This window comes from Moschus berezovskii, chromosome 27, assembly GCF_049115385.1.
Source record: "Moschus berezovskii isolate FMDL1 chromosome 27, NW_MosBer_1.0, whole genome shotgun sequence".
NCBI lineage: Eukaryota > Metazoa > Chordata > Mammalia > Artiodactyla > Moschidae > Moschus > Moschus berezovskii.
Window position 1 is genome coordinate 16,923,731 of NC_142486.1, and position 25,791 is coordinate 16,949,521.

Consider the following 25,791-nt stretch of genomic DNA (forward strand, 5'->3'; position numbering starts at 1 on the left):
AACTGAACAACAAATACAACTTGTTAAGTTTTAACACATATACACCCATGATCATTGCCCAAAGGCTTCCTCACACCCCTTTGTAATCCCTCCCACCCCACCCCTAGGCAACCACCCACCAGCCTTCTGTCACTACAGATTAGTTTGCATTTTCTAGAATTTTTATACAAAAGGAGTCACACACTATGAACTCCATGGGGCCTGGGGGGTCTGGTTTCTCTCCCCCAGCATCATATCTCTGAGATTCATCCATGTTGCCGACGTGAAGAGTTTTATGCCTTCTTATTGCGGAGGAGCAGTCTATTCTGGGGTGCCCCACAATCTATCCATCCACCTTCACAGCAAACTCTGGGAGGCTGCACCTCCCTCCAGCTGGCCTTTGCCTCTTCTCCTCTACATGAACCCACCCTGCCAAGGGTGCCAGTAACTGGGATGATAACAATCATTCTTGTTGTCTGGATGATTCCGATTGATTCTTGTCCTGGTCTATCACTCATAGGGCCCTCCTTTCACTCTCAAGGGGCCCCTGGTTTGGACAACCAGTTTTAGGGTCCAGCAGGTGACCAGACGCACTGGGAAGTTCTCAGTCCTTAGGCAGGTTATCCCTGCTTCCTGTTCTCACAGCAGCCCAAGCTCCCCGCTGCTCCTTGACTGGCTGGGCGGTCCTGGCCTCCTGATTTTCCTGTGTTCTCTCACTAACTAGGTGGTCCACTCAGGCCCAAGGCCCTCAATTTCATCCTCGCATTGGTGACTCCCAACTATTTAATTTATTTTACTGGAGTAGAGTTGATTTACAATGTTGTATTATTTCAGGTGTACAGAAAAGTGATTCAGTTATATATATATATATATATATATATATATATATATCTTTTCCAGATTCTTTTGCATTATGTTTTATTGCAAAATACTAAATATAGTTCTCTGTGCTATACCGTGGGTCCTTGTTGTTTATCTATTTTATATATAGCAGTTTGTACCCGTTAATCCCAAACTAATTCATCCTTTCCCACTCCCTTTCCCCTTTGGAAACCACAAGTTTGTTCTCTATGTTCATGAGTCCGCTTCTGTTTGGTGAATAAACGCATTTGTATCACTCTTTAGATTCCACATAAGTGATACCATATGATATCTGTCTTTCTCTTGACTTTACTTTGGGCTTCCCCAGTGGCTCAGCAATAAAGAATCTGCCTGCACTGCAGGAGACGTGGAGACAGGGGTCCGATCCCTGGGTTGGGAAGATCTTGGAGGAGGAAATGGCAATCCACTGCAATATTCTTGCCCAGAAAATCCCGTGGACAGAGGCGCCTGGGGGCTACAGCCCATGGGATCACAAAAGAGTCAGTCGTGACTGAGCGAGTAAATCACATCAAAGGTTTCACTTCACTTAGTACGATAATCTCTAAGTCCACCCATATGGCTGCAAATAGCATTGTTCCGTTCTTTTTTGTGGCTGAGTAGTATTCCTGTGTGAGTGTGGTGGTTTAGTCACTAAGTCGTGTCAGACTCCTGCGACCCCACGGACGGTAGCCTGTCAGTCTCCTCTGTTCACGGAATTCTTCAGGCAAGAACACTGGAGAGGGTTGCCATTGTGTGTGTGTGTGTGTGTAACATATACATCACATGATATATATATGACATATATGTAAATATATATTTTTATCCAGTCCTCTGTCAATGGACATTTAGGTTGTTTCCATGTCTTGGCTAATGTAAACAGTGCTGTTTGGACACTGGACTCCTGACTGTTCTAATCTCCAATTATGGCCTCTCCATCCAGCCCCGGTGACCACGTGACTACTCCTCCTGCATATCTAACAAGCATCTCAACCTTAACATGCCCTGAACAGAATGATCAGTTCACTTTTCCCAAATCTCATCTTCATCCATCTTAAAAATGGTTCCTTCATTCAACCAGCTGCCCCAAACCTAGGAGTCCTTGAGCCCTCTTGCTCTTTCACACACATATCTAACCCATCAGAAGCTCCCATGGCTCTACCTCCCAAACCCTACCCTAATCTGACCTCTTCTTCCCGAATGGCCACTGCCTCCTAGCCTGGGCCACCACCATTTCTCCCAGAGACGACAACTGTAGCCTCCTAATTGGTCTCTGTTTTTCCACTCTGCACTGTCATGTACCTGCCACCAACCCACCCCAGCACACACATTTCATTTCCGGCAGCCAGTCCTTCTTAAAAAGCAACTTAAATCACCAGGGGATTCCCTAGTGGTCCAGTGGTTAGGACTCTGCACTTCCACTGCAGGGGTCCCAGGTTCAATTCCTGGTCAGGGATCTAGGATTCCACAAGCTGTGTGGTGTGTCCGGAAAACAGAACAAAACAGCAATGACAAAAACAAATCAGATCATTGCAGTCGCTGCTTAAAACCACCGCACAATTTCCTATCACTCTGAGAATAAATGCCAGCTCCCTTCAGGAGTCAAAACAGCCTGTGTGATCTGGTCCCGTGATGACCTCTCTCTCCCCTTCCTTTCCCACTCCCAACACGCCACTCCAATTGCTCCTCTGTGATTCTCTGCAGCTCAAGGCCACCTCGGGACCTGGGCAACTGCCTGGCACATTCTGCCCCAGAGACCTGCAAGGCTGGCTCCTCCTTGTCTTCAAAGAGATGTTGCTGCTCTCCCTAAAGCTGCCCCCGCCCCATCCAGTCCCCTTTCTAGCCCATGGTCCTGTTTTATTTTCTTCCTGTCTCTGACATGGTCTTGTTCATCAGCTTTCTAATTTATTTATTGTCTCCCCCACTCAACGTTAGGGCTGCCCTGATGGCTCAAGTGGTAAAAAAATCTGCCTGCAAGCCAGGAGACCCGGGTTTGATCCCTAGGTCAGGAAGATCCTTGCAGGAGGAAATGGCAACTCACTCCAGTATTCTTGCCTGGGAAATCCCATGGACAGAGGAGCCTGGTGGGAAACAGTCCATGGGGTTGCAAAGAGTTGGCCATGACTGAGCACGCCCACACACACACCCTCAAACTTAAGCTCCAGGGGCTTCCCTGGTGGCTCAGTGGTAAAGAATCTGCCTGTCAATGCAGTAGACAAGGGTTCAATCCCCGGCCCAGGAAGACACCACATATCGTGAAGCAACTAAGCCTGTATGCCACAACTACTGAGTCTGTGCTTTAGAGCCTGAGAGCCTCAACTACTGAAGCCCACGTGCCCTAGAGCCCACTGACCACAATGACAGAAGCCACCGCAACTGGAGAGGAGCCCCTGCTTGCCACAACTGGAGAAAAGCCCTCACCACAGCGAAGAGCCACCACAGCCACAATTAAAAAATAAATAAACAAGCTCTGAGACAGCAGAGGCTCTACCAGCCTCATCCAAGGGCCCAGCAAGTACCTGGCACACAGTTTTTGCTCAGCGATCTTTTTGGAATTACAAACAAATCAACACAGCCACTTTTCTCCCCGGGTAGCGCGGCTCTCTAACAATCCTCGGAGAACCAACCTGATCAGAAAAATGGCAGCCTGTTGGTTTCAACCCCAGACCGTGTTCCGTCTTGCTTTGGCTTCTGATCTACTCTTGGGATGCGAGATCGGAGACTCCCAGATGTGTCCATGTAGACTCACGTCCCCCCTTTTGCCTTCCTGAAAGCCAGGCGGGGAAGCTCTAACTAAATCCCTAGCTCACTGAGCTATTGCTCCAAAGGTTTCCGGAGCAATTCGGGATGAGAACCGTCAAGCCCGTGTTAGATGACAGGAACCCGGCTTCAATCGTCCAATTGCGGGAAGGCAGGCTGCTATTTGCTGCCTGTCAGAAAAGTCGATTCTCAGAGCACCCTTTTACATGTTTATATGGATGTGTTCTCTGTTTAGCAGAGGCGCAGAGCAAGCGCGTGCTGTGAATTAATCAGGAAATAGCTATTGGAGAAGGACAGCCCAGGCAGCTTCCAGTGACTAGTTCTGCAAAATTACTGCTGGGGAAACATCTGGAGAAGACACGCTGTCACTGAAAGAGGTGGGGGTGGGGGTGGGGAGCACGCTTTTCAGTCCCACAGTCACGAGGTGGGTATCCTGGATCCCATCAGGAGATGCCTGGTCTCCACAATGGGCTCGCTGACCATCCATGAACCATCTAGAGCCCCTCCTGATCTCAGCTTTCTCCAAGAAGCCTGGCCAAGGGACGTCCTTGGTGGGCCAAGGGTTAGGAATCCACTTTGCAATGCAGGGGACGTGGGTTCAATCCCTGGTTGGGGAGCTAAGCTCTCGCGTGTCAAAACTAAGCCTGTGTGTTGCAACTACTGAGCCTGATGGCCGCAACTAGGGAGCCTGTGGGCCACAACGAAAGATCCCACGTTAGGCAGTGAAGATCCTGCATGCATGTCACAGCTAAGACCTAAGACAGCCAAATAAATAAATAAAATAAAAAGAAGCCTGGCTGAGTGGGGATAGAGACAGGGGAGCAGGCGGGGGCAGGGTGTGACCGCCAGTGCTCACAGGACTGGACAGGTAGGAGAGAGAAGAAGGTTAGGTTTGAAACCAGAGGGAGTGTTGCGGGTCCTGGGGAACTGAGAGGTTCATGCCCCCTGCCTGATGGTGTTTAAATCTGCCAAAGTTCCAACACTCGCCAGATCAAACAAGCCAGATCTGTAGGTGAATCTGACCCAAGCAACACCAGGGTGGGATCCCGGGTGGGGAACAGCATCTGGGGATGCCAAGTGTGAAACGTGAAAGGCCACACACATTTTCCCATGCCGTCCTTCACACAACTCCCCAGGGTGGGCATTAGGGCCCATCTGACAGATGAAGAAACTGAGGCTCAGCCTTCCCTGAGGTCACACAGCTGGTGCACAGAGAGCCACTCTTGCTGGCACCCCAATCTCCCACTGCCATCTCTCTCTGGGTAGAGCCAGACCTGGAGAAGGCCTTGTTCTCGGTTGTGCCTGCTTGGCCACTGGCAGAATCACCTGCTTTGGGTGCTCTCTGAGCTCCTACTTCTATTTTTCAATTGGTCCTCATGGACCAAGAGTCTCACACTCCCATCCTGACCCCTCCTCACTCCCCAGAGGCAATCAACGTGGGTGCTGGTGGGGGAAGGGGCATGCCCACGCTCCTGTCCTTGCAGACTTTTCCTACGTATTTATGTACATATCGATGCAACCGTCACAGCACAAGCATGTGGTTGGAAGCCATCTGAGATACACTTCTGAGTCGTGGGGAAGACGGGGTTGAGATTTTGCAGGTCTGTACTCGTTGGCATCCCCTCAGGTGGTGGCATCCTGAAACCTAGCCCTACCCACCCCCCTGACCCCCGGTCTATGGAAAAACTGTCTTCCAGGAAACTGGTCCCTGGTGCCAAAAAAGTTGGAGACTGCAGCTTTAAGGCAAAGCCTTCATTGGTATGGGTGCACGACTGGAGTCAAACCAACTCTGGATGAAGGGTGCCTTTGGGAATAAATTCAGGGGAAAACTCTCTTGCTGCTAAAGAATGAGCCTGCTTCCTCCTTCCAACCAGAGGGCTCTAGTCCTATTTCCTCCTTTGCTTCGGCTTCCAAGAATTCCAGGTGAAATTCCATCCTAAGGATGACCTTACCCTCGAGAATCATTTCTGTGTGTGTGTGTGTGTGTGTACTTGTTCCCTTGGTGCTCATATTTTCTGCCTCGTTTAACTAGAGTTATCGCTATGCCCTTTGTTGACACTGCCTCAAACCCCTTTTGCGATGCATTTTCAAAAGGACACTGAAACTCTGTGGCTGGCACATGGTGGAGGGGAGCACCGTTCCTTGTCTAAAAAAGGGCTTTATCCTTCTTTCCAGCTGCCCAGAACCAATCACGTTGGGACTGTAATGCATTTGAACCCAACAATATTAATATCATTTTGATCTAAGTGATTGAATTGACTCGGTAAGGCCACGTTCCTCCTTGGCCCTGGGGTCGAATGACATGTCTCTTCCAATGAGCACACGAATTGCTCAGGGAAGATTGATGGCGGACCGGTTCCATCATGACAACAACCCTAGCAGAGGCGGGGGCTCTTGGGCTCACAACACACTTTGCCTAGAGACTAATACCTGGCCCTGAGCACAGGCAACAAAGCCTGAAGGAAATCATTTGAAGCAGAGCACTGGCTAGGCCCACCTGCCAGATGCCAGGGAGGGACCGCAGCTGGGGTCCCCAACCTCTGGGATCTAATGCCTGATGATCTGAGGTGAAGCTGATGTTAATAATAATAGAAATAAAGTGCACAATAAATGTAATGTGTTTGAATCATCCTGAAACCTAGCCCCATCCACCCCCCTGACCCCCGGTCTATGGAAAAACTGTCTTCTAGGAAACTGGTCCCTGGTGCCAAAAAGGTTGGAGACTGCAGCTTTAAGGCAAAGCCTTCACTGGTATGGGTGCACAACTGGAGTCAAACCAGCTGTGTGCCGCTGGACCTCACTCATGCACAGCCCAGGCGGCCCCCTAGCCTAGCTGTTCTGTCTCCTGCTTGGCGCCAGTGCTGGCCCCAAAGCACAGAGAGAAGACAAGCTTCCATCCTTCCCTGCTCTCCTTGCCTGGGAGAGCTGGGTCCTGAACAGGAGGGGCCAAGGGGCTGTGGGATGATTGAGAGGCTTTCTTGGGATGGGGGCCTTTGGGGAATGAGCCGCTGCTGCCCAGAGAGCCATCATGCAGGCCTCAAGACCCGGCTCAGAAGCTGACCCCTCTGGGAAGCCCCTGGCCTTCCCCATCTGTCCCACCTGCCTCCTCAGGTTGAGTCAAGGGTTCTCCTCTGGGCTCTCAGGGCTGAGTGTGTACCAGGGCCCCTGCACCAACTACCCTGTGGGCCCGTGTGCAAACCTATCCTCGCCCAGATGGAGGCCTTCAAGGATGGGGAAACGGGCCTATTTCTATCTATCTTAAGACCAGGCTCTGAGAACTAAAGCTGCTCCCTCCTGGAGCACCTGAACTTGAATGCTTTATTGGGGATGAGATCTCAATGACCTTTCGTATGTCCTTTGGGAGGAAGACCAATGAAAACCCTTCTTTGTGACATAGTAACTTGATGAAGATGCTGGGGCATGTGACATTTTACAAGCTACAGATAACCTAATACAAGCCAGGCTGGGAGCCAATGACTGACACCACCCCCCTCCCCAAAGTCACAGAGGAGGAAGGACAGGAATGGGATGTGACAGACGGGGTCACTAACCGGAGCCCCCGTGGCTGATCCTGGGTTGGTTCGGCCCATAGAGGAGTTAAATGTTCAGAACCAGTTGATGCTGTCCAAAAACAGAACGTTCACATAACTGTGCATTTTTGGCTTCTCTTAAAAATTTAGGCCATCTGGCAGGTCGGGGCCAGGGCAGACATAGCTGCCCTAGGTAGGTCCTGGTTCACCGGGGACCACAGTGCCCCTGTATTGAAAGGCAGGGCCAGGCTGTGGGCACCAGACTGCCTGGGAGTCATGTGACCACCAGCAAGTTGTTCTATGCCTCAGTTTCCCCATCTGTAGGATAGAGCTGACCACCATAGTACCCATCTCACCGCAGTTCAGAATAAATGAGCTGATATATGTAAAATCCTTTGAATGCCGCCTGGCACATAATAAACACTCAAGAAGCTGCCATCATTGTCTTATAGCCAACCTACTGCCTGGACGGCTATACCCACTGACACTGGCTGCTCAGGGCTTGGGTGGCCAGAGACCCCCTGCTCCCCTATGGCCGGGTGCAATGACCCCCTGTTCCTGGCCCAGGTTGGCAGCAGGCACAGGAGAACCACATTCACTCTAGGATGGGGCCTAGAATTACTCGCGCTAACTTAAGTCAATACTCCTTGAGTTGGGATTAATAGATACATACTACTATATAAGGGCTTCCCTCATAGCTCAGTTGGTAAAGAATCCACCTGCAATGCAGGAGACCCTGGTTTGATTCCTTGGTTGGGAAGAATCTGCTGGAGAAGGGATAGGCTACCCACTCCAGTATTCTTGGGCTTCCCTTGTGGCTCAGCTGGTAAAAAATCCACCTGCAAGGTGGGAGACTTGGGTTCAATCCCTGGGTTGGGAAGTTCCCCTGGAGAAAGGAGAGGCTACCCACTCCAGTATTCTGGCCTGGAGAATTCCATGGACTGTATAGTCCAGTGGGTCCCAAAGAGTCAAGACACATCTTTCACTTTCACATAAAATAGATAACCAACAAGGACATTCTGTTGGTTACGAGGAATGATACTCAATATTTTATAATAACCTTTAAGGGGAAAGAATGTGAAAAGGAATCTATCTATATATGTGTGTGCATATATGTATGTATGCATCCATATACACGTGTGTGTATTCAGTCACTCAGTCATGTCCAACTCTTTGCAAACCCATGGATTCTAGCCCACCAGGCTCCTCTGTCCATGAAATTTTCCAGGCAAGAATCCTGGAGTGGGTTGCCATTTCCTACTCTAGGGGATCTTCCAGAGCCAGCAATCAAACCCGAGTCTCTGTGTCTCCTGCAGGCAGATTCTTTACCACTAATGCCACTGGGAAGCCCATCTATATATACCCATACATAATACACACACACACACACACACATATATTAATATATAACTGAATCAATTTGCTGTACACCTGAAATGAACACAATATTGTAAATCAACTAAATTTTAATTAAAAAAAAAAAAAAGATTCCCCTTGATCTGGGCTCAGGCCCCAGCTGGCAATTCTTGCAATTTTATCCACCCCAGCATGTACCACATGGAAGCCTTTCAGGATCCTGGCCTGTGTGACACACAAAAGATGACAGCGGGGCTCCTCTCCTTGAGGAGTTCACAAAAGCCGGAATAATTAGGGGTCACAGACTCAGATGCTTACAGTACCACTAACGTGGGAGGGACGGGAACCCGGGAGCATCCGCCTACAAGTCTAGAGGCTGCAGGAGTCACTGGGCTCCAGCCGGCGGACACTACACAGGGAATACCACCAGCTCATCAGAAGCCAACTTTCCAGCGTTGTCAAATGTTTCACAAGCTGTGCAACATCGTGAGCGCCAAATGGAACACGCCTGCAGGATAGATTTGGCCATGGGCACCTGTTTGTTTGAGACATGGGAGGTTCAGGAAACCGACAGATACCCTAGGGAAGCACGAAATCTGGTGCCCAGAAGGGGCGGCTGAGACCACTAGCAGGGGCCTGGGGCAGGCTGCGGGTGTGCGGGAGGCTGGTGGGTAAAGAGAGACTTAAGCAGAACTTTGGGGTTTCCAAAGACAGGGTTTGTAATAAGACTGGCTACGCATTCCAGATGCTGGCCAGGGCAGGAGCGAAGTCACAGAGGAGAGAAGAGTTCCCCCGGGACCAGAGGGGATGGAAGTTCCGTGGGGATGGAAGCACCAGAGAGCCCGTTTTGGGGCCTGAGAGTGGAGGAGGCACATGTGCGCAGGGCCCACGGAAACACGGCAAGTGGGAGAGGTGGTGTGGTGTCAGGACCGCGGCGCCACTGTGTCGGGGACACACGTGAGAGTGATGGCGACTGCCGCTCCCTGACTCGGCTCCACCAAAGCTCCCAGGAGTGGATGTGACCTGATGTCACCGGATCTTCTCGTTAAAGGTCCCTATTTTCCATGGAAATGCACCAATTTTTAAATGTAAGTAATTAAAAAAAAAAAAAGCAGAGACATTACTTTACCAACAAACGTCCGTCCAGTCAAAGCTATGGTTTTTCCAGTAGTCACCGAGGGATGTGAAAGTTGGACCATAAAGAAGGCTGAGCACCAAAGAACTGATGCTTTTGAACTGTGGTGTTGGGGAAGACTCTTGAGAGTCCCTTGGACAGCAAGGAGATCAAACCAGTCAATCTTAAAGTAAATCAATCCTGAAGATCCATTGGAAGGACTGATGCTGAAGTTCCAATCCTTTGACCACCTGATGCAAAGAACTGACTCACTGGAAAAGACCCTGATAATGGAAAAGATTGAAAACAGGAGGAGAAGGGGATGACAGACGATGAGATGATTGGATGGCATCACCAACTCGATGGACATGAGTTTGAAGCAAGCGCTGGGAGTTGGTGATGGACAGGGAAGCCTGACATGCTGTAGTCCACGGGGTTGCAAAGAGTCTGAGACGACTGAGCGACTGAACTGAAGTGAATTGATACAAAGAACTTTGGGGACTTCCCTGGTGGTCCTGTGGGCTTCCCTGATAGATCAGTTGGTAAAGAATTAGCCTGCAATGCAAGAGACCCCAGTTTGATTCCTGGGTTGGGAAGATCCCCTGGAGAAGGGATAAGCCTATCCCACTCCAGTATTCTTGGGCTTCCCTTGTGGCTCAGCTGGTAAAGAATCCGCCTGCAATGTGGGAGACCTGGGTTTGGTCCCTGAGTTTGGAAGATCCCCTGGAGAAGGGAAAGGCTACCCACTCCAGTATTGTGGCCTGGAGAATTCTGTGGACCGTATAGTCCATGAGGTCACAAAGAATCGGATATGATTGAGGGACTTTCACTTTCACTGGTGGTCCTGTGGTTGAGAGACTGCCTTCTAATGTAGGGGGATGTGGGTTAGATCCCTGATCAGGGAACTAAGATCCCACATGTTGCAGGGCAACTAAGCCTGCACACTACAACTGGGGAGAAGCCCGAGTGCCTCAACTCAGACTCAATGCAGCCAAATAAATAAATAATTTTAAACACACACACACACACAAAACCCAAAGAACTCTGAAAACACAGTGTGAGCCAGATGCAATCTGTGAGCTGCCTTCGGTCCACTGGGGCACAGTCTCTTCCCAGGATGTCCAGGGCAGCACCTGCTGGCCAGAGACTGTGGTCACTCCCCTGAGGCATCCTGCAGTGGCGAGGCCCTCAGCTAATCCCCCGCCACTGTCCTGGCCCCACTGAACTGAGGTTTGCAGGGGTCCCCCTGGGCCACCTGCCTGGGCAAGAGCTCATGGGGGGAGACAGCATGTCTGATTCCTGGCCCCAGCACAATGTCTGAGTGTGGGGCGATCGATATGGCTCTGCTGATGAGACAGAGGGACCGAGCAGATGAGTGAGCCGAGCGGGAGATGGAGGAGGCGGCAGGCAGCAGGGGAAGGAGGAGCTGGACTTGGAAGGAGGCAGGTTTGGGCAGTGGAAACGGTAGGACCTAAAGATGACTGGCAGGGAGGGGCACAGGGGGAGCGGAGGATTCAAAGGTGGGAGTCAAGTGCTGCTGCAAACAGCAAAAGGAAGCAGAGCCTGGAGCAGGGCTGAGGGGTCTGGGGTTGGGGTACCAAAGCTAGGGCTTCAGTACATGGCTGGGCAGAAATGCTGGAGAAAAGCATCTAGTGGCCAGGAGAGAAGCTTGGTTCAGAAATTAAGCTTTGGGGTAGGTTTAGATTTGGGAGTTGATGAATAAATACGTTTACCAGCAGGTGACTTCAATGTTCTTAGAGGAAAAGAAAAGGACCTAGTCTGGGTATCATTTTCTACTTTCCCTGGTGATTTTTCCCTCCTTAACCAGCACCTCAGTTTTTCACTGGGAATCCACCCTTCCCTTGACTTTACTTCATGTGGATAATGTAGGCCTTGCTCCAAGTCACAACCCAGGCCTGGCCAGTGGGCCCTAGACCTGGGGCTTTCTGCAAGGACTCCTGAAATCAAGAGCGATGTCAACAGGGACCACCACTTGGAACCTGAGAATGATGCCAACACAGAGGGAGGAGATTCCTGATGGCATCATGTGAACTCCTGGATCCTGCCATGCCTGAAGGCAGCCAACTCATACTCTCCTGTAACATGGGCCAAAGAACGCTTTTTTGTCCTTAAGCTGGATTTAATTGGTTTTTTTTGTCCTTTGTTACCAAAAGAATCCTGGCTGCTAACACTAGTGTTGGGACTGAGAATTTTAATCAACAGATTCAGCTACTAACTCAGTCCTGGCCAAGGCAGGCAGGAAGGGGGAGAGGAGAGCTCTACCCTCTAGGGGGTCTGGGATTTGTCTTGCTGTCCTAGGCTGGCCCCTGCACATGGGTGAGCAGCCCTCTCCGCTTAGACATCTGTCCGGTCCGAGAAGCAGCTCATCCCCTGGTCTGTGCAGTACAGAGATACAGGCCTCGGCTACTACTCCTGTTCTGCATCTGTGTTCTCATTGCTGCTGGGAGTACAGTTTGCCTCTGAATTCCAACCTTCTGGTTGGAGCCTGAACACCTTGTGGGGCCCCCTCTCTCAAGGTGGAATTCTCTGTCCTCTGTCCTCTCTGGCTGGGGGTCTGCTTCAAACCTGAGCCTCCTGGACCTCTCAAGGTGACCATGCTTTACCTTCCCAAGCATGGACTCTGCACACAGACTTTAGAGGCTGCAGCCCACCCACCAGACAGCACCCTCTAGCAACTGACAGTGGCTCAGACCAAGCCCGAGGTCAACACCTAAGGAAGGCTCTTGTGCATCTGGGTCAGTGCCCTTCCTCCCAGCCACCCTATGGATGTCATCATGGTCCCTAAGGGCTTCCCAGATGACATTAGTGGTAAAGAACCCGCCTGCCAATGCAGGAGACGTAACAGATGCAGGTTCAATCCCTGGGTCGGGAAGATTCCCTGGAGAAGGGCATGGCAACCCACTCCCGTATTCTTGCCTGAAGAATGTCATGGGCAGAGGAGTCTGGTGGGCTATAGTTTATAGGGTTGCAAAGAGTCAGACATGATGAAGTGACAGCATGCACACACACGAATGCTCCCCAGGCCCGAGGGTGCTCCCCAGGCCAGAGGTGCCCAGACCCTACCATGTGGTGGCGCCATCAGGCTACATTGACTCAGTTGCCCAAATGAAGGTCACATCTTTGACTTCAAAGCCATTGCCATGTTTGGCCTTGGTTTGTATCCTGATCCAAACGAATCAACTGTTGGGACTTCCTTGGTGTCAAATGGTTAAGACTCCACTCTTCTACTGCCCTGGTGGCTCAGATGGTAAATAATCCGCCTGCAATGCAGGAGACCTGGGTTCGATACCTGGGTCAGGAAGAATCCCCTAGAGAAGAGAACAGCTACCAACTCTAATATTTGTGCCTGGAGAATTCCATGGACAGAGGAACCTGACAGGCTATAGTCCTTGGGGTTGCAAAAAGTCTGACACGTCTGAGCGACTAAGACTCTTCCACTGCAGGGGCTGAGGATTCGATCCCTGGTCAGGGAACTAAGATCCTGCATGCCACATGGTGTGGCCAAACAAATTAACTATTAAAAATTAGGCAGTTAGGGATATTTGAATGTGGACTGGGTACTGAAGCATAATAATGAATGATTGTCAGGTATGATAGAAGCATCGGGATGATATAAAAACAAACTTCTTATCTGGTAGAGATGCACGCAAAAAATTATGAGTGAAATGACATGATACCTACAATTTCATTTTAAATGTTAGGGGAAGAGATGAAACAAAAACGGCAGAACGTAGATAACTACTGAAGCTGGAGAAGGGTACACAGGTCATTATTGAACTAATCTCTTCACTTGCGTTCATTTGAAAATCCATCCGTACCCCACCATGAAAGGCCTTTCTGAAAATACAAATACTGCCCTGAGATGAATTGAATCTATCCATGGTGCATTCCAGAAGCACTGGGACCCTCATCCAAGCCACCTAGCTAGACTGTGGAGGCCCCAAAGAGCCTCTTCTTGGGGCTCCCCCTTCCCTCTGACCCCTTCTCCAAAAAGCATACAGAGTGATCTTTTAAATTCCTCAATCAGATTGTGTTACCCTTTGCCCAAAACACTCCCATAATGATACCAAGAGCTGATCTTTGTCTAGAGTTCACGAAGGTCAGGAATCATTATGAGCACTTCATGTGTATTAACTGAATAATAATCACCCCCATTTTACAGATGAGGAAACTGAGTCAGAGAGGCGCAGAGTAACACTTCCAAGGTCACACAGCTAGGAAGAGGAGGAGCCAGGGTTTGCCCCAGCCAAGCTGGCTCTGACTATCTCCCTATTCTGCCTTCAAACCAGTGAGGTCTACATGACTTGGTTCCCACCCACCCCTGGGACCTCCCCTTACACTCTCCTTTGTTCACCAGCTCAGCCTCTGCCTAAACTGGATGTTCCTAAGAGCCTTTGTTCTTGCTATGCCCCCTGCCAAGAATTCTCCTCCCACTTACATTCCCACGGCTACTCCTTCTCAACATTCAGGTCAGGGATGCCTTTGATCACCTGTCCAGTGCAGCCCTGCTTCATTCTCCCCTGTCCCTCTCCGGTTGCCAGATGTTACCATCTTCAGAACACTTAGCATTACTGGGAATGTCACTAGTCATTTGTGCCCTTGTTTTTCTTTTTCCCTTCCTCATGAGAAGGGAGAGGACTGTATGAACAGGGCCTTGTCTGTTTGTTCAACACGGCTCCCTGAGCACCAAGACTTGGGTGGTCCAAAACATGGTCACCAGCCACATGTGGACAATTACATTAATATTAAAATGAAATATATTGGAAAATGTTGGCCTGTCAGTTACAGGAGCCACAATTCAAGGTCTCAGTGGCCACCTGGGGCTGAGAACTTGAATTGATCTCACTGGACAGGGCAGAGAGAACACGTTAAGATCATCGCAGAAAGTTCTATTGGGCAGTACTGGCCTGGTTGACCACGACAAGTCACAGAAACATACCACTGGGTAAATCTAACACTCACTCACTCACTCATTCATTCAAAAGCTACTTCATTAGCACGATTTCCATGTATAACGTATACCACTGGGCCCTGCTTCACTTGCTGGTGTGACCAGGCTGGAGGCAGAACCCGTGTGGTGATGTTGTTGGCAAAAATGGTGATGACTTGCCTGTTTTTACTCAAGGGTGGTACCATGTAGCAGATTAATATGCTTGTTATTAATATAAAGGAAAACAGATGGACTGTGGGGAACGGCTGAAAGTCCACTTTTTGGATGAGTTATAACATCCTAGGAGAGACTATTGATTCTTTTCTCCTAGCAGATGTTGCTCTGCAGGGGAAGCCGTGCAGAGAAAAACCGCAGGAAAACCCACAGACCCCATCTTCCCATCCCATCTCGGCCCCTTACTCCTCACTAGAGGGGCCAGTCATTTAATCTGGGGAAGCATCACAAAATGTGACAAACCTATTATCACGTCCTCTTCCTGAGCCCAAGACAAACATCGATGATCAATCACATGCACTAATCAGTCCTGGATGCACCAGCAGGAAAGTTCCAGATCCTTCTCAACAGCACTCCAGGAAGCCATTCCCAAGCAGAGCTGACAAAAGAAACGCCAGTCTATTTGCTCCCTGGGATCTCTTTATTCTAAGTCCCAGCTTCATCTACAAAGTGGGACCTGACAACGTCCACTTGTAGGATGGGTAGGAGGTTAATTGAGATGATGCATTTCATCATCAGGCATCAAACGTTTACCGAGTAGGCTTTCCTGGTGGCTCAGCGGTAAAGAATCCGCATGTCAATACAGGAGACACAGGTTCGATCCCTGATCCAGGAAGATCCCACCTGCGGCGGAGCAACTAATCCCCGAGCGCCACAACTACCGAGCCGGTGCTCTAACAGCCCGGGAGCCCCAGAGCCCGTGCTCCGTCCGCATCGAGAAGCCACTGCGATGAGAAGCGCTTGCACCCCAACTAGAGAGTATACCCCGCTCGCCGCAACTAGAGAAAACCTGCGCAGCAACTAGGATCCAGCAGAGTCAAAAATAAATAAATAAATAAATAAAATTACTTAAGAAAAAAATGTTTATGGAGCCCCTACTCGGGGCTTCCCGCCTGCCCGGTGCGCGCTGTGCTGAGTAAAACGGCAGCCGCGATGAGTACCCGCATCTGCGAGCCGCGCTGTGCGGCTGCGTGAACCGATGCTGGCTTCCGAGTCCTCACCCTGCCCGGAAGTCCTCTCCTCCGGGCCGGCTCCGAATCCCCGCATTGCCTAACGAGGGGGAAGGAGCCCATCCAAGTTAGCCCAAGGATTTAAACAGGCGGCAGATCTTCCAATAAGAGACTCCCGTCCTTCCAGCACCTTCTTTTCTTATGCTCTAAATAAGCCTTGGTTGGATTAGTGCCTCGCGTTGAACTTTGTCTCGGATTCCCAGACACAAAACACCCTTCTTAACAAGCTGTGTCTACCGGGCTGAGCTATATTTCCTATAAACTCTCATTTTATCTCCTCTAAAACACACAGTAATAGCATTCTCTGGAGAATATTAAATCAAACCAACCTGCAGCTGCATTTGTTTGCGCTTTCTGCCCCGGGAAAATGCTGGCAACAGATGGGTGTGCGTTACGTAAGTGGTGGCCCTGCCGGGGCCTGCGGTCCTGCACACGCTCCTCTGTGTCGGAACACCCCGAGTCTCTGATCCCCGCAGCCGGCCGCCCCCCAGAGCGCCCGCCACGACACCCTGACGTCCTGGCCCTCTTTTCTATTCTCGGCACACAGGGAAGGCCGAGTGCAGGTTAGAGAAGAAAGGCAGGCTGCGGCCAAAAGAGATGAAGCTTATCTCCTTTGTAATCCAGCACATAAAAATCCGCTTTTCTTGGCCTGAGCTGTATAGTCAATGACAGGGCCAGGCTACAGGGCACAGGCTTGGGCAGTCAGTGCTGTTTCATTACTCATTCCAGAAGATGCTGATGACTGCCTGCCAGGAAGTGCTGGGTGGACTGGAGGACCCAGCCCGAGATGCTGGGAGCCCACTACTCGGGAATGGAGCACCATCCGGGGCCTGGAGGACAGCCCCCTACACACCCTGCCTGGGTCAAAGCTGGCCATGGGGGTGGGGAAGGGGGCCTGATAGGCCCACAGGAACCTCCTCTCTTATCCAGTGGTTTGGACTGTTTCTCAAATTTAAACTTTAGGCATTTGTTTTTTTAAAAAAATCGTAAATCAGAGAAAGCTTTTTGTTACTTCACTGAGGAGTGTCGTGTGTCAACAGAGCTGGCTGGGACTGTGTCTGCCATGTTAGCATCTAGATCCCCAGAGCCTGGCAGATGTTTACCTGGGAGCTGGAGGGATGGTTCAGTGGTAAAGAATCTACCTGGAGATGTGGATTCCATCCCTGGATCGAGAAGATTCCCCTGGAGGATTGAAATGGCAACCCACTCCAGTATTCTTGCCTGGAAAATCCCATAGACAGAGGAGCCTGGTGGGGCTAGTCCATGGGGTCACAGATCAGACACAACTGAAGTGACTGAGCACACGTGAAGGGCTGGCTGGGTGAGTGGGTGGGTAGAGACCCAGCAGGAAGCGGCGCAGGAGGGGAGGTGAGGACAGGATGGAGGGACGAGGCATGGGGTCTCCTGGCTGCCCTCTGACCTGCAGTATGACCTGGGGAAGGCATCCTAACCTCTTCTGCTCTAGGTCACTCGTCTGGATCTCAAGGAGGATGAGACAACTGCTTACGGGCTCTTAGGGGAGTGAACTCATTCATTCATTCGACAGCCATGTTTTTCTACTTGGAATAGAACAGTGGTGAAGACTCAGGCCCTGCTCCCAAGAGGCCCACGGAGGGATGGGGGAGGCAGGTGTGTATCCTGATCTAGGGGTGATAGAACAAGTTCATGCTGTACAGGAGTGCACAAGAGTTGGGGGTCAGGTGAGCACCCTGGAGAAGGTGATGCCTGGGTCTTCCAGGCATAGAAGCCCCCAGAGTTGAGTGAGACAGGAGGGGCCAGGGACTAAAGTTGTGCCTACAAGGAAGGCTGGTGGAGAGCACCAAGAGCACTGGCACTCTGGAGGGGGGCATGAACAAGGGGTGGGTGCGGAGAGGCAGGCCTGACACACAGGGATTAGGGGGCCCTGATGTCACACTCAGAGTTCTGACTTGGATTCTCTGGATGAAGGGAAGCCTTTGAAGTTTGAGCACTGGAAGGACTGATGCTGAAGCTCCAATACTTTGGCCACCTGATGCAAAGAACTGACTCCTTGGAAAAGACCCTAATGCTGGGAAAGATTGAAGGCAGGAAGAGAAGGGGACGACAGAGGATGAGATGGTTGGATGGCATCACTGACTAGATGGACATGAGTTTGAGCAAGCCCTGGGAGTTGGTGATGGACAGGGAAGGCTGGTGTGCTACAGTCCATGGGGTCGCAAAGAGTTGGACACGACTGAATGACTAAACTGACTGAAGTTGAGGGTTTGAAACCATAGTCATGATCTGGCCTCCCAGGGGCTACTGGAGACAAACCAGAGGCCTGGGCCTGGGATCAGGGAGAGCAGTTAGGAGGTCATACTTTTCCACGCCTCTTTGTACCCAAGCATCACCCTCCACCTGGAGATGCTCTCCCTTTTCTGCCTGGCTCAGGGCTTTTCTCTTTCCACTAGAGCTCAGCTGTGCTCTCTCTTCATACCTTCCCTGACCTCTTCCAGCTTGAGGTGGACACCCTCCGCCTCGAGGGTGCAATCTGGGAACAGCCAGCTCTGGCTCAAAGATGAATTTGGTTTGAACTATACGGTGGTTTCGTCTTCCCAGGTAGCACAGTGGTAAAGAATCTGCCTGTCAACGCAGAAGACTCAGATTTGATCCCTGGGTTGGGAAGATCCCCTGGAGACGGAAATGCAACCCACTCCAGTATTCTTGCCTGGAAAATCCCATGGACAGAGGAACCTGGTGGTCGCAAAGAGTTGGACACGACTGAGCACGCACCAATATGGTGGTTTCATAAGAATTTAAGTTAGCCACTGACATTTGCAAACAAAATAGCTCAACTCAGATTTCCAGCTCCCTGGGAATGTTCGGAAGATCTAGCAGCACTGGCTGGCATTGCCCCAGAGCAAACATTAGTTAAAGCTGGAAAACGGCCTGCTGTTTAACTGGGTCACGTGTTGGCCAGTCTGCTGCACTCCCCGCCGGGCCCCAGTGTCTCCCTAACAAGACTGAAGCTGAGAATTGGTTCCCATTTATCATCTCGTTTGTAATATCGATTCCCTTATAGCCACTTATAAAGGAAAGTAGACTAGTTCATGCTCCCCTTTTCTATCAAAAGAAGGGAAACCAAGTCCTGTCCCTCCTCACCGACTGAGTTCCCTGCAGAGTCCCTGAGGTTTCTATTTGAAACCCATGGCACTCTGGGTTCAGCTTGATCAAGGTGTTCATCACACTGTCTCATTTCATCTACATCACTTATCTGCCGGCTCTTAGACAAGGGCTACCCCGAGGCACAGACCGTGTCTTTATATCACTGTCTTCAGAATCGATCATGAAACCTGATGGTACCTAGGATGTGCTCAAGAACCAGTATTCAATGAAGGGATAAATGCAAATGAATATGAGGAAAACAGCTTAGAGAAAGCCAGAATAAGAACCTGGGTGTGGCTAGTGGTGTGAGGGCAGGAAGAAGGGGAGGGGTTCTGAAATCAGAGAGGCCAGACAGCACAGACGTTAAGAGCCTGGCTGTTTGGAGCGGGACGCACACACCAGGAGCACCATACCCTCGGAACTGGCTGCACACACAGAATCTTGGGCCCACCCTAGATTTGCTGGATTGCTGTCTTTCAGTCACTAAGTCATCCGACTCTTTGTGACCCCATGGACTGTAGGTGTACACACCAGGCCTCCCTTTCCCTCACCATATCTCGGACTTCACCCAAGTTCATGTTCATTGAATCAGTGATGCCATCCAACCATCTCATTAGGACCTGTATTTAATCAAGATCCCAAGTGAGTCATTGCGGATTATGGTTTGAGAAGCGCTGGCGAAGCAAATGGGCCTGGAGTCCAATTGCAGGGGTTCAGATTGTCACTATGACACTCACCGGCTCTGTGACTTGGGCCACGTGACATAATCTATATGTCTGTTTCCTTATCTGTTAAAACGGAGCCTCAGTTCATGTTTCTCCAGTTCCCCCAGAGGGTGACCTGGTTCCACTTCCCCAACCTTCAGCAGAGACTCTGCTCCTGGGGGGCTCTGACAGGGCAAAGTGAAAGTCCCCTGCAGGTGCTTCTACACCCAGGAGGAAGGGCAGTGGGGCCACCTGGTCCTCATTTTGCAGCTTGGGAAATGAATCCAGTTATCGAAAACGCTACGTGCTGCCATCAGTCAAATGCTCAGTGAGGAACCGGAGCCTGTTACTTACGCCATCAGCCGTCCAGTAATTCCAAACCTTGATCTTGGTTAGACCAAAGTCACGCAGCTGTCCCGTGTTGCGGATAACGAAAAAGAGTTGGAGCGGCGGGTGGAAGGGGCACGTCCACAGGGAAGGGTCTTTCTTGCCCTGAAATGCCAGCAAGAGAAGAACGTTGCTATGGTTAGCACATTTCTGCCTTACCCCACAGTAATCTTCCCAGTTTTGGCTCAGTCTGTAAAGAATCTGCCTGCAGTGCAGGAGACGTGGGTTCAGTCAGGAAAATCCCCTGGAGAAGGAAATGGCAACCCACTCCAGTATTCTTGCCTGGGAAATCCCCTGAACAGAGGAGCCTGGCAGGCTACAGTCCATGGGGTCGCAAAAGAGTCCGGGACACACTTAGCGACTAAACCATCACCACCACCCACAGTAAATGAGCAGTGACTATGGAAACCAGGGAAGGATAAGGAGCCAGCCGCCTCCTGTACATCATCCCGGGTAGGGTCTTAGATCTCACCCCATCTGGATCGCTCTTGGGAGCAGGCTACTGACCCTCGACCCCATCCCCGGCACAAAGCCGCCACAGGGGCCCCTTGGCCCTGCCAACCAGACTGAATTTAAATTGCAGTGGGCTTTATTTTAATCAACCTAATCTAATCGGCTTTGCGGGGAGAGAGACAGGAGGGGGAAGGACGGGAAAAGAGCCACGACTTGCGCTTGTTTGATTAACCTGGCAAACAGAGCCTTTGATTTTCTTTTGTAAAACCCTGTAGAATTTTAAAAATGTAAAAATAGAAAAGAAAGAACCTGGCTCAGGCATCTGTTGGGACGGGGCCATGGCACTGAGCCTTGGGATTTATTTTGTTCCCTTCAGGGTTTCCAAGCCTCGGGACCCCCGTGTGCAGTTTCCGCCTGCCGGAGAAGCTGCCAAGGCCACTCTCAAGGCCAAAGAGGCAGAGGAGCAGGGCAGTCTTGCTGGTATTTTCATTCGCACCAACAAGACTTTGTATCACGAGCGCTTGGGACAGAGATGGGAAGGAGAAACGGGGGTGGGGAGTTCTGGTTGCCTCCCCTTGTCTCTTTGGGCACCTCTTCTGCTCTCTGTCTGGACAAAACTCACAGCTGCTCTGCACCATCTCCACACTGGCTCGGCCTCTGTGCCTTTGCACAGGCTGGGCTTCCGTGTGCAATACTCTCCTGCCCTGGGACTTCCCTGGTGGTCCAGTGGTTGAGAATCCGCCTGCCAATGCAGAGGACACGGGTTCCGTTCCTGGTCTGGGAAGATGCCATGTGTCGTGGAGTAACTAAGCCTGTATGCCACAACTAGAGAGTTGCATCTGCTCATTGCAACTCGAGAAAGCCCGTGCACAGTGACATTAAGACTCAGGGCAGCCAAAAACAAACAAACAGATAAAAACAAAAAAAACAAAGCAAAAAACCCCCACCACTCTTCTGTCCCCACCCTGGGAAATTCAGCTCAAGTGTGTTGTCGCCCCCATGGTCACCTTTTTCCTTGACACAAGCACTCCCCCATCTAGGTACCCACGATCCCTCAATATGCCTGTGGGTATCATTTGCTCAGTGCCCCACGATTCCCTGTCTTCATGTCTATGTCACACGCCCTCTAACACACACACACACACACACACACACACACACACACACTCAGCTTCAAGCTCTTCTCATTCATTCCAGAACCTTTAGCATTCAGCACAGCTCCTTGGCACTGGGAAATGACAACAAAAATCTTTGAATCGAATGTTTGGAACAATAGTCAAATAAAGAAATGACTGAATACATGAAATTCACCTGCTAATATCTGTCCTCTCACGGAAACTTTATTTTTTTTTTCTTTGGCTGTGCTGCAGGGCCTGTGGGATCTTAGTTCCCCAACCCAAGATTGAACCCACACCCCGTGCATTGGAAGCTCAGAGTCCTAACCACTGGACCACCAGGGAAGTCCCTCTCGGAAACTTTCAAGAAGAGACTAAAACGATCTGGCCAGCAGAGCTATTTTGTTTAGCTCACTAAGTGCTGTTGTTGTTGCTTTCTGAAAAAGGCCACTTGTTGCCAAAACTTAAAGATGGAAAATACCTCCTGCCCCTCAGAGATAGATGCCTGGCTTGTCTGTAGACTTAGAAGACGTGGCAACACGGGGTTCCTGACAGCTGGAGCCGAGTACACTGCCCTGGTGACCAGGCCCCCAGTCTCCAGCACTTACTTCTGTTCTACACTCACTTCGCCTCCCTGGTTATGTTTTTGCCCGGCCTGTTAAATGCAGGCATTCAAGTTTAGGGTCCCTGCTTAGGGGCTGAACAACCACAAATCCCAATAAGCAACGTGCATCTCTGACACTGGCTAAGTTGCCCCTTTTATCTAGAAGGAGCGCGCCCGGTATCTGAGGACATCTCCATGGGCTCCCATCCCCAGGACCACGGCTGCTACTTCACAGAGCGGAGAAGGGGGGACGCTGGCCGCCTCGAGGGGTCCACTGGCCCCCAGGAGACACGAGGCGCAGCCTCCAGCTGCACGGAGGACAGAGGTGGCTTGTCCCAGTGACAATGGTGCCTTTCAGGAGGGGGGACACTGCTGAGATGAGTTCAAGGGCTTCTGACTTATCCTGGCAAGTTTCTCGAGCTCTGCGGGAACTTCTAGTGCTCTGGGCAGCTGCGAGGAGTCAGGACAGCACATCTCCAAACCCAGCGGGGATGTCTCATCCCTTCTCTGAGCTGGAGCCTTGAGTGGGTCACTGAGGCTGCCTGACAACGGCAGAGACTGAAGACTGACCCTTAGACGCCAGTGCGGGGACTGAAATTGATTTCCCATCACATTTCCATCAGCGGGAGGGCTAAGCGGGAATCGTGCTGTTCAGAGTGGGAGAATGTCAATCTACAGGTAACTCTGAATCTCATTAGCCACCGGGCCTTCTGACTCTTCCTTTCCACTGACAGAGTGCCTGGGAGGAAGGCTGCTGGAAGCCGTGGAGGGCTGACCCAAGGCTCGCTGGGCAAACCTCCAGGTGCCAGCCCAGCAGGCAAGGTGTTGGCTGTACCTGCCCATCGCAGGTGGTAATCAAGAGGGTCGAACAAGAATCAGGGCACCTGGGCACTGCTGCTGTTATTCCACTGGGTTCCCTCCAAGCCCTGGGAGCAGGGAGACGGATGGTGAGTCACTGAAGGAAGATCAGAGTCCATCAAAGGTGTGGTGTGCGCATGTGGTGGGGTGAGAATTTTCTTAAAGATTTATTTATTTGTCTGTGCCGGGTCTTAGTTGAGGCAATCAGAATCTTTAGTTGTGGCATGTGGGATCTAGTTCTCTGACCAGGGATCGAACCTGGGCCCCCTGCACTGGGATTGTGGAGTCTTACCCAATGGACCACCAGGGAAGTCCTTGGAGTGAGGATTCAAACTTAGGTTTTTCATTCATTGATTCAATCATTCTGTCTTGGTTTGGGTTCCCCCAGGAGCAGACCCTGAGGCAAGGATTCCAGTATAAGGAGTTGAAGGGAAGGACGAAGGAGCCGGTGTGTATCCATACTCCAGTTCCCATCGGCGCAGGTTCAGGGCTACTCCTGGGGGCCGCCAGTTTGGACCTGCTGCAGGGGAAACAAAGAGGGTCCTGGAGGCCAGAAAACAAACCTTCCATAGGAGAGAGGTGTTTGCTGGCAGAAGGAAGAGCAGCCAGCAGGGACCGCAGTGGGAGGGGTGAAGGACCAGGGGAGGCACCAGCAGCGTCTGCTACCCACTTGCTCAACAAATCCTGAGTGCCGGGGATGCCGGCCCAGACAGTCCCGGCTCTGGGTGAGCAGAGGGGGCAAACAAGTCACATTGCCAAGAAAAAAAAAAAAATCAAGCAGAGGGGATACATTTGATGAAGCAAATATAAGAGAATTATTAATGGCCACCGGAATGACAATTTTAAAATCGATGGTCAGAGAAGGGCTCTCTCAGGAGGTCTCTAACTCCTAAGGAAGGTGCTGCTGTCTCCAACATTAACCTGACACAGATCCACACACCCTCAAAGTGATGCTGGACAGCCCTCAGAAGTAGCCTCGCTTTAATAAGTTAGCATCTTAAAAGGAAACAAACTGGACTTCCCTGGAGGGGAACCTAGAGACTATTATACACAGTGACATCAGTCAGAAAGAGAAAGAGAAATACTGTATACTAACGCACATAAATGGAATCTAAAAAGATGGTACCGAAGAATTTATTTGCAGGGCGGCAATTGAAAAACAGACACATAGAACAGACTTATGGACACGGGGAGAGGGGAGGCGAGGGTGAGGTACATGGAGAGAATAACAGGGAAACTTACACTACCATATGTAAAACAGATAGCCAAGGGGAATTTGCTGTATGGCTCAGAAAACCCAAACAGGGGCTCTGTATCAACTTAGAGGGGTGGGAAGGGGCATGGGGGGGACGTTCAAGAGGGAGGGGATATGTGTATACCTATGGCTGATTCGGAGCAGGAAACGGCAACCCACTCCAGTATTCTTGCCTAGAGAATCCTGGGACAGAGGAGCCTGGTGGGCTGCCATCTATGGGGTCGCATAGGGTCGGACACGACTGAAGCAACTTAGCATGGCTGATTCATGTTGAGGTTTGACAGAAAACAACAAAATTCTGTAAAGCAATTATCCTTCAATTAAAAAATAAATTTAAAAAATACTACCCAGAAGACTCCAAATAAAATAAACAGGTTATTTGAAGAAAAAAAAAGAATCCGTCTGCCAGTGCAGGGGACACAGGTTCGATCCCTGGTCTGAGAAGAGCCCCCGTGTGTGGGTCAACTAAGCCCACATGTCCTAGAACCCACGGTCTGCCCCAAGAGACGCCACCGCAATGAGGAACCTGAGCTCCACAATTAGAGAGGAACCCCCGCCTGCCACAACTAGAGCAAGCCCGTGCAGCAGCAAAGACCTAGCACAGCCGAAAATTAATTTTTTAAAGAAGGGAACGAACTATTGATGCAACAATTTGGATGGGTGTCAATGGTGTTATGTTGTTGTTGTTAGTTGCTCAGTCATATCCGACTCTTTGCGACCCCATGGACTGCAGCCCATTAGGCTTCTCTGTCCATGGGATTCTCCAGGCAAGAATACTGGAGTGAGCAGCCATTCCCTTCTCCAGGGGATCTTCCCCACCCAGGGATCAAACCTGGGTCTCCTGAATTGCAGGCAGATTCTTTACCATCTGAGCCACCATGGGAACCCCAAGGGCATTATCCTGAGTGGGAAAAAGTCAATCTCGGAAAGGTTACATACAGTATGATCCCATGCATATGGCATTTGGGAGGGGGTTGCTGTGCAGCGTGGCATGTGGGATCTTAGTTCCCCAGCCAGGGATTGAACCCACATCCCCTGCACTGGAAGCACGGAATCTTAACCACGGGACTGCCAGGGAGATCCCTATGACATTCTTGAAATGACAAAAATTACAGAGAACAGATTGATGGCTGCCCATGTTAGGGACAGGCAGGGGGTGGGCTGGTTAGAAAGGGTCCCATGAGGGAATTCCTTCGAGGTGATGGAACTCTTCTGTATCTTGCTGTGGTGGTGGTTACACGAGTCTACACATGACAAAACTGAAAAGAACGTATACACACACACATGCGCAAACAAGAGTATGAAGGTCTGCTCGTTATACTAATGTCAGTGTCCTAGTTTTGATGATGTACTGTGGTCACATAGGCTGTTATCATTGGGGAAGCAAGACAAAGGCACATGGGACCTCACTATACTTAGCTCTGGTGGTCCAGTGGTTAAGACTCCACGCTTCCACTGCAGGGGGCACATGTCACACAGCGTGGCCAAAAGAAAGGGAGA

The 25,791-nt window shown here is 50.6% G+C and overlaps 1 protein-coding gene and 1 non-coding gene across 6 annotated transcripts in view; one reads left to right on the forward strand and one right to left on the reverse strand.

The window, feature by feature from the left end:
- The window catches only part of KATNIP (katanin interacting protein), a 231,358-nt gene that overhangs the window by 52,131 nt on the left and 153,436 nt on the right, over positions 1-25,791 (reverse strand). For all 5 annotated transcript variants that reach the window (XM_088832877.1, XM_088832876.1, XM_055409734.2 and 2 more), the window contains one exon: positions 19,974-20,111. In XM_088832877.1, coding sequence (XP_088689003.1) covers positions 19,974-20,111 — 138 coding nt within the window. The remainder of the gene's footprint in view (positions 1-19,973; positions 20,112-25,791) is intronic.
- On the forward strand, positions 2,222-2,294 carry TRNAG-UCC (transfer RNA glycine (anticodon UCC)). The gene has a single exon. It is a non-coding gene; the product is annotated as a tRNA-Gly (tRNA).